Below are 15,027 nucleotides of genomic sequence, written 5' to 3'. Positions count from 1 at the left end.
GCATAATCTGATGTAAGTTCTATAAAGTAATTTGTTTTGGGTTTGCAGATGTTTCCCCTGACTTTTTAAAAAGGAAAACATTAACTCACCATTTTTTTGTCATGATCTCCCTGCTTTATCACCCCCACTGTCCCAGGGTTGTGCCCTTCTCTGCCAGCCCTGAGACCTGGTTCTCTAGCTTTGGGGGACATGGCCAATGCTCTCTCCTGCATCCACTCAGCACCTGTCATTACTCGGGGCCGGCTCCATGCAGGTCCTAGGCCAGGGCTGAGGACGCCGGAGAGAACGGCTAGGGGATGATGTCCTAGGGGAGACGGAATGAAAGCCGGCAACCCACCCTGCTTAGTGGGTTTTAGGGTTCTCAGTTTCATTTGGCTTTTCAGTTTGTTTTTTGGTTTTGTTTTTACATACCACCCCTAACCCAGGCATAATGAGGCATGTCTTATTCAATGTTATGCAATGGACTTATACAAAAATTCACTCTTAGTGTCAGCCACACAGTTTTTTTTTTAATGCAGTATATTCACCTGTAAATAGTTTGTGTAAAATTTGACAGAAAAGTATATTTACTACACTGTAAATACATGTGATGATATATTGTATTATTTTGCTTTTTTGTAAACCAGTTAGTTGCTGTACATGGATAACAAACAAAAAATTTGATTATTCTTGTGTTAGTATTGTTAACTTCTTCCTGCGACTGCGTTACATCATTTAAAGAAAATGCTGTGTATTGTAAACTTACATTGTATATGATAACTTCCCCTCTTTTCTGTTCAGGCCCAAACTCTGGCAGTTCCCTTGTCTACAGCCTCGTTAATATTGTAAGCAGTTGTACGCCAGCAGGAGAAATACTGCCCAACAGACAAAATCCACCATTGTAGGGGAGAACTGTAGAAATCCATTTCAGATCACTGTTGTTCCCATCCCATTCTCCTCCCTGTGTATGTACTCCTCCCCCTTTTTTTAAGTAAAATGTAAATTCAATCTGCTCTAAGATGTGGGGAGTTATTTAATTTCTTCACATGCATCAGCTCTCTTTTCTTACTTGCCCCCTACTCCTCCCTGACCTTTTGAAACATTAAGGCCATTTCCTTTCTTTTAAGGATGTCTTGGGTTCTTAAACCACCACCACCACCACCCCCTACCCTGCCATGGGAAAGACCTTTCTAGTTCCAGAACTTCTCTCAACTAAAGGTAAAATAATCTTGGTGGAATGCATAGGGGAGAAAAAAGTTTCCCTTGAGTCTGAAAATTAGACTATAGATTTATAAAGATAAATTGATAGGAGGAAAGCCTACACATTTATTTAGTATAAATTTTACATGACCAGAGCCTTTCAAAAAGAGATGAGAAGAACCCCCCACCACCACCCAAAAAAAAAAGAAACAATTAAACCTGAGTATTTCTATCCTGGGTTTGATGAAGAGTGGGCATTCATGTAGAAATCTTATAGGTCAGACTACGAGGTAAGTGCAGTAAAGTTAGGAAACCTAGCAAGATCTATTCCAGTTCTCCAAGTCCTTCTGTCTTCAGAGATTTGGATGCTCCTTTCCATCGGGGTTAGGGAGGGCCCGACCTCTCAAGTGAAGGTTTTATGTGTGTTTCAGGAAAGGATGGGAGGAGAAAGGTCAGAGAAACCTTCCTGCTTCTGCCATTTTCTCAAGCTCCTTCAAGGTGGCATATTTTGAGATCACATGCCCTGAACCCCATCAAATGCTTTTTTAGGGCCTGCCAAACTGAAGGGTGACTCTGCTTTCTGCGTTAGGCTGAGTTTAGTTCTTTAAAAATGAGTAATCAGAAATGCCAGGATACCCTGAGATCAACAGAGGGTCTGTTAGGACCCCACCATTCTCTCCAGCAGACATAGCATGTGTGAACACCGTCAGACACTCTCCTTGGCTCCACTGCTGCGAGGGTTAGCATTTTGTTTACCCCATTACGCGGGATCCTCCCAGATGCAGAAAGAACGCAGCCTAGACCCAGTGGCCAGGACAGAGCTGATCCTTACGAGGGCAGCAGTATCTGTTAAATTAGACAGAGGGCTAAAAAGACCATGAAGGAGACAGCTTAGGTCTGAGGCAAATACTGGTCTGTTTATGGGAAGACATGGGAAGCAGAGGAACCTCATCTGTAGCACTTGCTAGCATGCTGGGCCCAAACCTTCAAGGCAGAGTATATGCAGTCTCCAGGGATTCCCAGGGATTGAGGAAGAGGGAGAGAGGGTGTGTGTGTGTGGGCCGGGAGAAGGGGGACCCACAGGCGTACGCACTCCCGAAGCTTCAGGTAAGTTCTCTGGCCACTGAGGCTTAAAGACCACTGGAGTAGAGACCAGAAAATTCAAGTACAGTTGACCCTTGAACAACAGAGTTTGAACTTCAAGGGACCACTTGCATGCAGATGTGTTTTAATAGCAAATACTATAGTGCTTCATGGTCCATGGTTGGTTGAATTCAGGGATAAAGAAGGACAACAGATGCAGAGGTGACCAAACTATAAATTATACACTGCCTTGTTCAAGGGCCAGCTGTACAGCAAATAACTTTCTATTCCCTCCAGACTAAAGCATCACGGTCAAAAGTAGGGATGCCTTTGGGTAGTGACCATCTGGACCACACCTCTCCATCCCTGGACAGTAAGCTGCTCGAGAACATTGACAGTATCATCTGTCATTCATGGGGCCCATGCTCACTTTTTATCTGTACAGTTTTGTTTTCTGGGACAGTCTCAGGCTAGTCTGCCAATTTTGAACTGTCTGGCCAGAAAAGCTGATTCCCAAGGGAGTTTGGGAAGTGCGGAAAGGTACTAGAAGAACAGTAAAAACAACCCGTAACAAAGAGGTAGCTTCACAGTGTTCCTTTTTCTAGAAAACAGCCCAGCCCACCCCCATGCCCCATCTATGACACTTACCCTCACCCCTAGTTCTCCCTTGATTTCTACCAGTGAAACAGCCTTCACACTGCCTGTCAGAACAGCTTCTGACAGCAGCGTCCCAACTCTGTCAGGGACAGTTGCCGCAAGTAACCTGCCAGGCCTGTCTTCATTAGAGACTCAGCCTTCTTCCTGAAGTAAGTTCCATGTGAGACCCTTTAGCTGCCAGCTTCCAAGAAGCCCTCTTACAGTGTTATGTTTCTAAGAATACTAATCATCACTGCAGCAATGTAGTCCCCGTAGGTTTGAATCTCACATTTTGTTCTTTTAAAAAGTACTAGCTAATCATGAAGGGGATATTTCATAATATTAATGTGAAATTGTAATTTTAATAGATTTTACTTTTAAGTACCTTCTAAAAATCCATTTATACCTTGTAGTATGTACATATTGTTGTTTGTTGTTTAGTCGCTAAGTTGCTGTGTCTGACTCCTTTGCAACCCCGTGTACTGTAGCCCACCAGGCGCCTCTGTCCATGGGATTTCGCAGGCAAGAATACTGGAGTGGGTTTCCATTTCCTTCTCCAAGGGATCTTTCTGGCCCAGGGATTGAACCCACATCTCCTGCGTTGGCAGGTGGGTTCTTTACCTATAGAGCCACCAGGGAAGCATGTACGTGTTCCATACACCACATATTTGTATACATGTACGTCTAAAGTTTCCAAAGAAGAAGCATACATTTTATTTAAATTAGGTCATATTACCTTTATTCTTTTTTATATTATCCTCAAAAGATTGTACTGCAAAATTTTTCTAGGTCTTTAGCATGTGTTTATGCCATGAGTCAAGCTGTCGTGATAAAGAGAAGCCTATGGAGTTACATAGTTGAGAACTTCCCCCAAGGGGGCCACTTCCTCCATATAAAATAGAAAAGTCACATTGAAATCTTAGTAGGGCCCTTTCCTGGTCAAAAGTTCAGAAAGCATTGCCCAACAAAATGTTTCAAGGAAGAAAATGTCAACAGCGGTAACCTCAGCTGATTTATTCATTTGTTCAGAAATGTTTTCAGTTGGTTATAATCGTACCAAGTGCTTTGCCAGGTGTTGCAGGTGCCAGGAAAAGAAGAAAGCTTGGTCTGTGCCCTGTGTGGGATCACAGTTTGGTGAGGGCAACACCACAGAGCCAGTTAGCACCGTGGGCAAGGTGTGGGCCGAGGAGTTGGGCCCTGAAAGATGGCCAGGAAATGGGTCCAAATGAACATGTCCACTGAGCAGTTGAAAATAGGATTGTGAACTCTTGAATTACGTATAGGGTGTCCCTGAGGCTGGAGGACGACCCTGCCCAGAGAGCAGGTGTAGTGGAGACACATCCAGGCAGAAGGCAGTGCCCCAGAAAGGAGACTGGCTCATTCTGTTTTTATTTTCCTCCTTTCTTTCCATCCCACTCTGGGGAATGCACCCTGATTTTGCATATTTAATAACTCCATGAAGGGACTTTCCTGGTGGTCCAGCCGCTAAGCTTCTGTGCTTCCAATGCAGGAGGCCTGGATTCGATCCTGGTAGGAGAACTAGAATCCCATTGGCCGCAAGTAAGAGTTCTCATGCCACAGCTAAAAAAAAAAAAGAATCCCTTGTGTGTCAGCTAAGACCTGGTGCAGCCAAATAAATAAAAATATTAAAGTTCCATGAAGACCTGCTGTAGCCCCAGAGAGCAAAAATAAAGGTACTTTCTATTTTTGAGCCTGGCGAAAGTCAAACTAGGATGAGAAACTGATGGTGAGGGATGCTACCTCCCCAATTTGATAATTCGCAAATGGAAGGCAGAAAGGATTAGGTATTTATGCCTTCTGCAAAAACAGTACGGCCACTCACCATATACTCATGTCTAGGCTTCCACAGGAGACCAAAAAGTTAGTTTCCATTAGACTATTGAGTCTTTTTGGGTTTACAGCATTCATTCATCCAGCTGACATGTATTGGGCCCCTTGTCTTCAAGAAACTCCAGCATCAGCACCTCTGGGAAATGCTTTCTGAGCCCCCATCACCCTTCTCTTGGTCTTCACAGTGTTGTGGTCATCAGCTGTTCCTAACTCCCTGTTGGACTCTGGGCCTCCCAAGTACAGGGACTATGCTTGTTCAAGGAGTCAGGGTTGCTGAGTAACACCCAAGGCTCTGTGTTATCAGGGAACTCTACAAATAGGACAGAAAGAAAGACGCCATGCACAACTGCCACCCCCATGCACAAACCCCTCCAAAAATGGAGATGTCCTGTGTATTAATACAAAGACCTGTTGAAAGCAAATCCAGACTTTGAAATTTCACACACTAGTAAAATTCTGAAGATGCGTTTTGTTAATTTATGCACTTAGAAAACAAACAATGGCAGGAACAGTCTTTTTATAATAGGGCATTTCAACCCTCAACAGAAGAGGGAAAGAGGGACTCATAAGACGAAAAACACAGTTCTTTGAAAGGACTTGATTGTGCTTTATGGAAAGTCACTTTGTCTGTTTCACTCGTGCTGGTGCTGATTCAGGCTGTAGGGAGAGGAGTAAAGGGAGAGACAGACCACGGACCTGGACGGCAAGAATGGACATTAGACTGCCAGTTGTCCCTTTGGGCTTCCCTCGTAGCTCAGTGGGTCAAGAATCTGCCCGCAGTGCAGGAGAACTGGGTTCAGTTCCTGGGTTGGGAAGGTCCCCTGGAGAGGGAAATGGCAACCCACTCCAGTACTCTCGCCTGGAGAGTCCCACGGACAGAGCAGCCTGGCGGGCTACAGTCCACGGCGTCGCAAGAGTCGGACACGACTTGGTGTCTATACCACCATCAGTTATTCCCAAACTCATTACTGATCCCACACAATTCCAGTCAAGATCCCTACAAGAAGAAAGTGCGTATCCAAACAAAATGATCCTAGGGTTTACCTTATGAAATAGACAAGAAAGCACAGCTACAAAATACAATTAAAAGCATGCATAGAAACTTTCCTTACTATATAATAAAACAAGATATTTTGAAATACTTAAAACTGTGATAATGGTAATTAAACTAGGTAAATAGAATGGAGACAAAAAGGTCCAGATTATGTTATGGTGTTTAAAAAAAAGCACCAGCAACCCCCAAATTTCGTGGACTCAAAAGCGTCCTCACCCCTCTGCCTGTCCACCACTGGTCAACAGGGGGACTCTGCTCACCGCAGTTTCTTGAGCCCCAGAGACTGATCGGCCACCATCGCAAATGACAGCGGGAAGGAGGGCTCGGACAAGCACCGCCCAGTGCCCCTGGAGAGATTGAGATGTTCCATATCCACAGCACAGCCGCGTGGCCTTGTCAGACCCTTGAGATGCGAACACTGAGACTGAGAAACTGGCTTTTAAATTCTCATTTAAATAGATCTGGCAGCTACTGGCTACCGGATTGGACAGCCCAGCATCTGGAGCATCTCACATCAGCAATTATAGGCCTGAGGCCAGATGTGCAGTCGCTTCTGCTCACGGTCACTGCCAGAACTTATCACACAGCTCCACAAATCTCAAGGGTCAGGAAGAGCTGTCCTCTTCCCTCCAGGAGGAGGAGAGCTGGAAATATTGACAAGAACATTGACTCCCACAATGCGCGTGCATGCTAAGTCGCTTCAGTCCTGTCTCACTCCTTGCAACCCCGTGGACAGTAGCCTGCCAGGCTCCTCTGATCATGGGATTCTCCAGGCAAGAGTACTGGAGTGGGTTGCTATGCCCTTCTCCAGGGGATCTTCCTGACCCAGGGATCGAACCCACATCTCTTAAGTCTCCTGCACTGGCAGGCGGGTTCTTTACCACTAGTGCCACCTGGGAAACCTGTTTCCCACAATAGGAGAGGAATTTGTACACGTAAAAGCAATGGGAAAAATCCTTAAGATTACACTTTCTCACTTCCTAACCCATGAAATGTTCTCTTGTCTCCCTTCTCAAAAAAACACCCAAGAAAAGAAAAGGCCAAGAAAACAGGGAAATTATTCTCATTATAAAGAGTTCAGGGACTTCCGTGGTGGTTCAGTGGTTAAGACTTTGCCTTCCACTGCACAGCGTGCAGGTTCAATTCTTGGTGGGAGCATTAAGATCCCAAATACCAAAGTGATCAAAATACCAAAGCACAAAACAGAAGCAGTGTTGTAACAAAACTCAGTAAAGACATTAAAATGGTCCACATCAAAACAATCTTCAAAAAGCATTCGTAAAAATCAATTTTAAGAAAAGACCCCAGCCGGGGGGTTGGGGTGGGGGTGGAGCAACACAGAATGGGCAAAAGACAAAAGGACATGAACAGCCAGCCCACAAAAGTGAAATGCTGTGCCAATAGCTAACTGTTGTATGATGGAAAAGGCCATCACGCTCAGAAGTAAACAAAAACTGCAAACTTAAAACGGGGAAATACCATCTTCATCTATCAAATTAGCAAAGGTGTATTTAGTACATACATCTTTAGTCCAGCGCTGGTTCAGAGTGTGGTGTGATGGACTTGCTCCTGCACTTGACCTCATCTTTCTGTGTCATTAGCTTTAAACATGTCCACACCATTTGCCCCAGTAATATTATATGTAAGGGTCTAGTCTAGGTAATAAATGATTGGAGAACTAAGACTTTCATCAAAGTACCGTTCATAATACCAAGATACCTGGAGGCAACATGTGGATGATTTTTTGGCTAAATCATCTACATTCATCCAGCACTTTGTGGAAACTGACAGGGCTTCCTTGCTGCTGCTGCTGCTGCTAAGTCACTTCAGTCGTGTCCGACTCTGTGTGACCCCATAGACGGAAGCCCACCAGGCTCCCCCGTCCCTGGGATTCTCCAGGCAAGAACACTGGAGTGGGTTGCCATTTCCTTCTCCATGCACCCTTTAAAAACGGATATAGAGAATAATATTTAAATTTGGGAGGAAACTTTCAATAGAATCAAGAGTTTAAAGGCTGTATATGAGGGTAAATCCCCAATCATGTAAAATATCAATGTATTTTACACATAGGAAAATTGTTATAAATAAGAAAAAGATGAAAAGAAATAACTATGGTTAGTTTTTATTTCTCTGTATTTTTACTGCCTTTTACATTGAGTATTATTACTTTAAAAAGTCAAGTTGTTTTTAAGAGGTGTAGATAATGCTGACTTTCAGTTCTACTGAAAAGGTATTTGTAATAGTGTAATTTATTCAGGTATTAACAATTGCCATCCTTTTGATGATTTTTACCTTAGTGTTTTTCCTTGTATCAGAAAGGTAGCTTTTTACCTAATTTAGATTCCAGGGAGCTGGGTCTGTTTTTTTCCTCCAAGGGGCATATTTGCCTACCTGAATCCAAGCGGTTCAGGGATGCACCTGCCGACTTCATGGACTCCGAGAGAGCATGCCGGCCCCCACCACCCCTTCACTGTGACTTTATTATTTCTGCTCAGAGCTTACAATCTTTCAAAGTTAACAAGGCTGACTGGAAATGGTCCTGGCCCTTGGGCTACTAAGGAGCCTATAAATTTGCATAGCTGTGTGCATCCCATCTGAAGGTTGTGCACTGACCACAGTGCTGTCATCTCCCTCAGGGGCCGGTTTCCCGGCCCCATTCTCCCCTTCCCCCTGCTCTGACAGCACCGCATCCACCTGCCTCTTCGCCTGCAGCTCTTTACCCTGCACCTGTGTTCCTGAGTTTTCTCATCCGTTTACGCGGTGTGAAGGGTCACCACTTCACCCGCTTCCCCGCTCCAGCCCTGGACAGCCCACCACCTAAGGCAGCTCTTCATGTCTGCACAGGATTTCAGTGCGTTCCCTCCCGGGCCCCTGCCTTGGCCCATGGCACCACCACCCCCAACAATGCGCCTGAATTAGAAACCTGGGAATTCTCCTGAATTCCTCCCCACTCACCACCCACCCCCACCACCACATTGGAAGGTCACGAAATTGTACTGATTGTGCTTCCCGAAATCCCTTCACCATCCTCATCACCTCCCTGACTGTTCAGGGCACAGCTTGTTGGCCTGTTTACAAGAGTCCCCTAACCCAACGTCCCCAGTGTACCACACTCTACCCCATCATAGGTACAGCCAGGGCATACTTAAATTCCTCCTCACCACCAACACAAAGTCCAAGGTCCTCGCCAGGATTCATATGGCCATCATTTGACCCCCACCTGTCTTTGCAGACCCATCTCCTGTGCCAACCCAGGCTAGCTCCAGCCACTCCTCAGCTGGGAGAGCATGCACTGAGGTGACGGACTGTCACACATGTAACCCAGATATCGCCAGTCCCCTCCTTCTGTTCTTGTTTTCAGCCCGAACCCTCTCTGACACGTAGCCTGGCACCATCTACCCACTGAAGCATCCATTTGCTCTAAACTTTACTGATGGCTTTACAGGGAGGTACAGAGGAGATTTTCAGCCCACAGCGAGAACCTCACAACCCTCATAGACATGTCATGTGTGTGTGTGTGTGTGCGTGTGCGCGCGTGATAAGTTGTGTCCTACTCTTCGTGACCCCATGAACTCTAGCCCCCAAGGCTCCACTGTCCATGGAATTTTCCAGGCAAGAATACTGGAGTGGGTTGCCATTTCCTTCTCCAGGGGATCTTCCTGACCCAGGGATTGAACACACGTCTCCTATGTCTGCAGGCAGATTCTTTACCACTGAGCCACCTGGGAAGCCTAGGGCGCCTTGAAGGCGCATCACTGTCTCGCAGGAGGGACTTCTTTATTGGCCTCTGAACATGCACGTTCCCAGTCCCAGTGGCTTCTCTCACAATGATTCAGATTTGATCAGCTTTGTCCCCTTGGATCTCACGATACTCTTGAGGCAGAGGATGCTGTGCAGACACCAGTTCCTCCCCAGGGAAAACTAACTCATCTTCCAAGAGAACCTACCCCCACTCAAAAGGCATCTCCAGCAAGACTTTGTTGGGCCATTATCTCTGCTCCCTCAGGAGCTTACATCTGTCCTGGGGGGCTGTGCACTGAGGGTTGTTGGCTGCTCATTATTAATCTCACCCCCAACCCCCTGGGGGGGCCAGCAATCTGTGAGACAACTTACGTCCCTGATGCCTTGGCCCTCTGGCTCTTATGGAGTCTTCAAATCCAGGTGGCATTAGTTAATAACTCCTGTCTAGACATTATGTGCCAGAAAAAAAATTTTCACTACCATTTACATCCAGGATAGCCCCTGGAAGAGGCCTAGTATTTCCTAGGAATTCCCCAGAACCCACAAGGAAATGAGCTCTGTGAAGTCAGAGAAGTTTTCCATTTTGTTCACTGATGTATCCCCAGAGCCTAGAACAGAGCTTGGCATACAGTAGACGCTCAATACCTATTTGTCAAGAAAAGGTGTCTAGGAAAGAAACGCAGCTTCTTAGGAGAGTTCTTAAATTTTAAAACCTCCCTAGAACAGCAGGGGGCGCCAGAGAACTGGGTCTGTGCTGGGGGAGGCGGCTCGACAGAGTCCTTGAGCCCTCTGTCTGTGGGCTTCCTTAGGCTAGGGTCCTGTCAGGGTCCCTTTTAAACACTGCACCTCAGCTTGTTCCAAAAACCCTGGGAGGCCTTCACCCCACGGTGACCAAGCCATACACCTAGTGCATCATCCTTGTTGGAGGGAGTCGCAGGAAGAAGACCTTGGCCTCTGCACTCCAACTCTTTGCAACCCCACAGACTGTAGCCTGCCGGGCTCCTCTGTCCATTGGATTATCTCAGCAAGAATACTGGAGTGGGTTGCTATTTCCTCCTCTAAGAGATCTTTCTGACCCAGGGATCAAACCTGTGTCCCTGTGTCCTCTACAATGGCAGGCGGATTCTTTGCCACTGAGCCACCTGGGAAGCCCTCTGCATGCCTAAATCTCAATGACCCTGGCTTGTCCAGCCCCCACCCCAGCCCTCAGCCCCTATTCCCTCCCAGCTGTGAATTCAGCGGGACTAGATGCCAGGATTTTTGTTTTCTTTTGTTTTTAAGCTTTTCAGGTGGAGATGGCAGAATTGGCAGTTGGAGTTTTAGCCCAGAGATTCTACTCCGGGACCTTCTGCCCCAAAGCTTCCGTGCAGAAAGGAACACGATGGGAGTTAGGAGGCTTCTTAGGCTGCAGTCCTAATTCTGCCACCAAAAGGCTTTGTGACCTTGGATGAGCGGGGGTGGGGTGAAAGGTGTCTCCCATCTTGACTGTCTTCTGCTTTCTGAATGTCAGGCCTTCTGTGGAAACCAGGACCCCTCCTCCTATATCAGTCAGGGTGGGGCCATTACCTTTCAGTAACAAATGGCCCATACCCCACCGAATCTCCCCAATTTCCCCTCCATTCCATACAGACTGTAACTGAGGACTCTGGCATGTCTTTTCAGCAGAAGGGGCCACAGAGAAGGCTGGGCACGTACTGATCTGAGAGCACTTCCAGCAGATGAGACTGGAGGACTTCTGGTAGGTGAGCCCAAGACAGGAGGCCACTTCCTAAACCGTGAGCCACTTCTAGGATCCATTTCTGAGGCAGATGTGGAGCCCAGTTGGGTAGAATAAGTACAGTTTCGTCATTCTTCTTAGAATCCTGGAAGGAATGTTAGCAATCCAATGGACCCACTTGCTTCTGAGGGTCAGAGAAGCTTGTGGGTAGGCACCCAGAGTGAGTGACACCCCATCTGGAACACCCCTCCAGACAAGGAAGGACAGATGGGTCTTGAGATGCCCTGCTCACCCCAGACTCACCAAAGTCCTGCCAGGATCCTCAGCACCAACCACCACCACCGCCCCGCCCCCACAGGGCTACTGCTTCTGGTTCTGGGGACCCAGGTATTAGAAGACAGGCAAAGAAGGCCCATGTGTTCACACCCCCTTGTTCCCCTCCAGAGCGATAATTACTTATGGTTAAAAATAAACCCGCAGGTTGTGAGCAGGAAGAAACTGTGAATCCTGCCCCATTTCCACATAACATGGACGATGAATTCAAGGCCTAGAGATGAAAATCAGAAATGCTTCTCCATTCATATTAGTTCCCAACCTCTCCGTGCCAACACGTATCATAACCACACGGGCCAGGTACATGCCAGGCACTGTGCCAGCCATGTTACATTCATTTTCTCACATGAGGCCCTCTGTAGGTAGGAACTACTATCCCCACTTTACAGATATGCACACTGCGGCTCAGGGAAGTTAACTCATCTAGACTCAAAGGGCTAAATGAGCAGCAGAACTTGGTGCCTGGCACCACTGTTTTGGATTCCAAAGCCTGGCTCTTAATAATCTGTATTACCTTCTCCATGATATTTATACCACATATACTAGTTTCCTGTGGCTGCTGTGCTGCTAAGCTGCTAAGTCACTTCAGTTGTGTCCGACTCTGTGTGACCCCATAGACGGAAGCCCACCAGGCTACCCTGTCCCTGGGATTCTCCAGGCAAGAACACTGGAGTGGGTTGCCATTTCCTTCTCCAATGCATGAAAGTGAAAAGTGAAAGTGAAGTTGCTCAGTCGTGTCCAACTCTCAGCGACCCCATGGACTGTAGCCCACCAGGCTCCTCCGTCCAAAGGTGGCTGCTGTAATTACCACCAACTTGGAAACGTAAAACAGAAATTCATTCCTGCATAGTTCTGGAGGCCAGAAGCCCAGGATCAAAGAGGCTCTAGGAGAGGTTCACATCCTCACCTCTTCCAGATTCCGATGGCTGCTGGCATTCTTGGCTTGTGGCCGCACCCCTCCTATCTCTTCCTCCTGTGGCCACATCACCTTCTCTTCTGTTTGTGTTAAATCTGCTTTTGCCTCCCTCTTAAGAGGATACTGTGATTCCACTTAGAACCCAGGAGACTAACACAGGAGTCTCTCCACATCTCCGGAGCTTTAATTTCACGACGCCTGCAAAGAATCTTTTCCAATAAGGTCATTTACGGGTCCCAGTGATTAGCACATGGGTATCTTTTGAGAAGCTGTGTTTCTGTTTACCACACCATATGTGCCCATTCTTTCCCTAATTTATTCCTTCACAGACCTTAATTGTGTGTACTGGACATTGTGCTAGGAGCCGGGAGCTAGAAAATCAAGAGAGAAATGACAAAGTCTCTGCCTTCATGGGCCTTGTGGTCACTGTGTCAACTTTCATACCTACTTCCCAGATGTTCTTCTGATAAATAACAGGAGTAAGAGACATCAGGACAAGTCACAATACATGATCAGGGAAGGCTTCCTGCAAGAGGTACCATTTCCATGGAATCTGGAAGTATGAGAGTTGGCCAGAGGAAATGGGATGGGGACAGGGTAGGATTGAGGTGTCCCAGGAAGAGGGAGGCAGAGGGAGCTTAGATGCTCTTGGATAACGGGAGGAGAAATGGGAGTCAGGGAGGACTCCCCCGAGGAAGGGACTTTTGAATTTTGTGTGGCCTTGTTTTTTGGGAGAAGAACCACAAATCTGGTGTGGACTTTGAGCCTGGGTCACCTGAGATTTGTTCATGCTCAGGTCTGAGGCCCCACCTCTGCCAGCTGAGATCTTTCAGCTTCCCTGGCCTCCTCTTTTGGGGGATTTGATGCAGGGAGAGCTCTGAGAGCCATTTCTACAGCTTCCAAAATGGGGTAACCCAGCCCTGTCCACCTCCCTTCTGTCCTGAACCTCTTGGAGGGAGAATCAGAGAAGCCATATGGCAGCCCCTGAGCAGGGTATACTCACAGTTGAGCAGGAAGACCGCAGAGGGGGAAACTGAGGTCCAGGAAGAGAAGCCACACAGCTCATGCGCAGAACTGGGCCTCACTCCAGCCGCGCCGACTAGGTCCCTACACTGTTCGTGGCTCCTGCAGATGATGGGGTAGGTCCCCATCTCCTCTGGGCAGGGGCTTCCTCCTTGCCTAGAGATGAGGAGCAAGAAGTGAGGAAGATACATCCTGCCCTGGAGAATTTCCCAGCATGCCCATGGGGGAGATGATGGGCAGCCCACCAGAGAATTACAGAACTAAGTCGGCATCTGGAGGAAGGGACCAGAGATCAGAGTAACAGGCAAAATGGAGCGCTATCAGGGAAGGCTTCCTAAAGGAGGAAACCTCAGAACTGAACTGGAAAACTTAAGTGGGGGTGGGTTCAGCCAAGACCTGCATTTGAGCTGGGTGCAACTAGTGCCACAAGGGCCCAGCATGCTGAGCAACAAGGAGGAGGAGAGGAGAGCCAGGCCAGGTTCTGCAGAGCCGGGGCAAGACTGGGAGCCCGAGGAGCAGGGCCTGGGAGCTAAGCAGGACCGGGAGGAGGCTAAGGTACAGGCCTGGAGGCTGCCATCAGCCCCAGGGCCAAGACTGTCTTGCGTTCTCAGCTTGAGGGTCCAGGGTGCAATAAAGGGGTGAGCATGGGAATCCAAGGGAAGGGAGGGAACCTCCCCAAGATGCTGGGCGGCCCCGGGCAGGCCTGGTGGGCAGCCCTTGCTTTTCCTTCCGCCTGACTGCTCTGTCTCCCCTTACCTGCTCCTGTCCCAGGGTCCCCGCTCCCGCTCTCCCGGCCCTTGCCCAGCCAGGAGCTGGCCCTGAGTTCTGCTGGGGAGGCCCGCTCTGACCTAAGCCTGGAAACTATTCTTTAAGAGGCCGCACAGAGGAGGGGAAGAAGAGAGGGTCTAGCTCCATCCCGCTCCAGACTGCCTAGGAATCCTGACCTGCCCCCCGCCCCACGCTGGCTGAGAGGCCTAGGGATAGTAGTTCAACCTCTCTGAGTCTCAGCTTCCTCGCGATGAGTGGAGCAAGTCCAGCGCGCTAATACAGGAAACCCCTAGGACACACTGAGCGCTCGGCACCGCCGGCGCCCACAAAGGGCGCGGTGAGCGGGGAGGAGTTGGCGTCTGGTGGGGGGCTGAGGTGGGGGAGAGGCGGCTGGACCCCAGCGCGGGTGGTCCGGTGGGGGGCTCGGGCTTCCTCGCGGACTCCTCCAAGCAGGGGCGGGGCCTGGGGACCGCCCTGGTTTCCGGGCGCGGGTCGCTCTCCAGGGGACGGGACGAGCTCGGAGCCGCCCAGGGACCCCGAGCCTGGGGGCGGCGGCGGCGGGGCCGCGCGGGCGGCCGCCCTCGGAGGCGCGCAGCTCCTTTTGTCTGCAGCCTCCCGCTCCCCCGCCCGCCCGGAGCCGCGGGGCTGCGGCGCCGCTGCTGACACGGCTCGGCCGCCGCCGCCACCGGGCGGAGGCTGCGCGTCGCAGCGCCGGGCGGAGGGCGC

The 15,027-nt window shown here is 48.8% G+C and overlaps 1 protein-coding gene across 1 annotated transcript in view; it reads left to right on the top strand.

The window, feature by feature from the left end:
- Nucleotides 1-997, top strand: part of NF1 (neurofibromin 1) — a 252,176-nt gene extending 251,179 nt beyond the window's left edge. The window contains exon 59 of the mRNA XM_088828700.1: nt 781-997. Within this exon, the coding sequence (XP_088684826.1) occupies nt 781-884 (104 nt within the window). The 3' untranslated portion in view covers nt 885-997. The remainder of the gene's footprint in view (nt 1-780) is intronic.
- Nucleotides 998-15,027: the final 14,030 nt, after the last annotated feature.

This window comes from Moschus berezovskii, chromosome 20 (assembly GCF_049115385.1).
Source record: "Moschus berezovskii isolate FMDL1 chromosome 20, NW_MosBer_1.0, whole genome shotgun sequence".
NCBI lineage: Eukaryota > Metazoa > Chordata > Mammalia > Artiodactyla > Moschidae > Moschus > Moschus berezovskii.
This window is presented reverse-complemented; position numbering and strand designations above follow the sequence as displayed.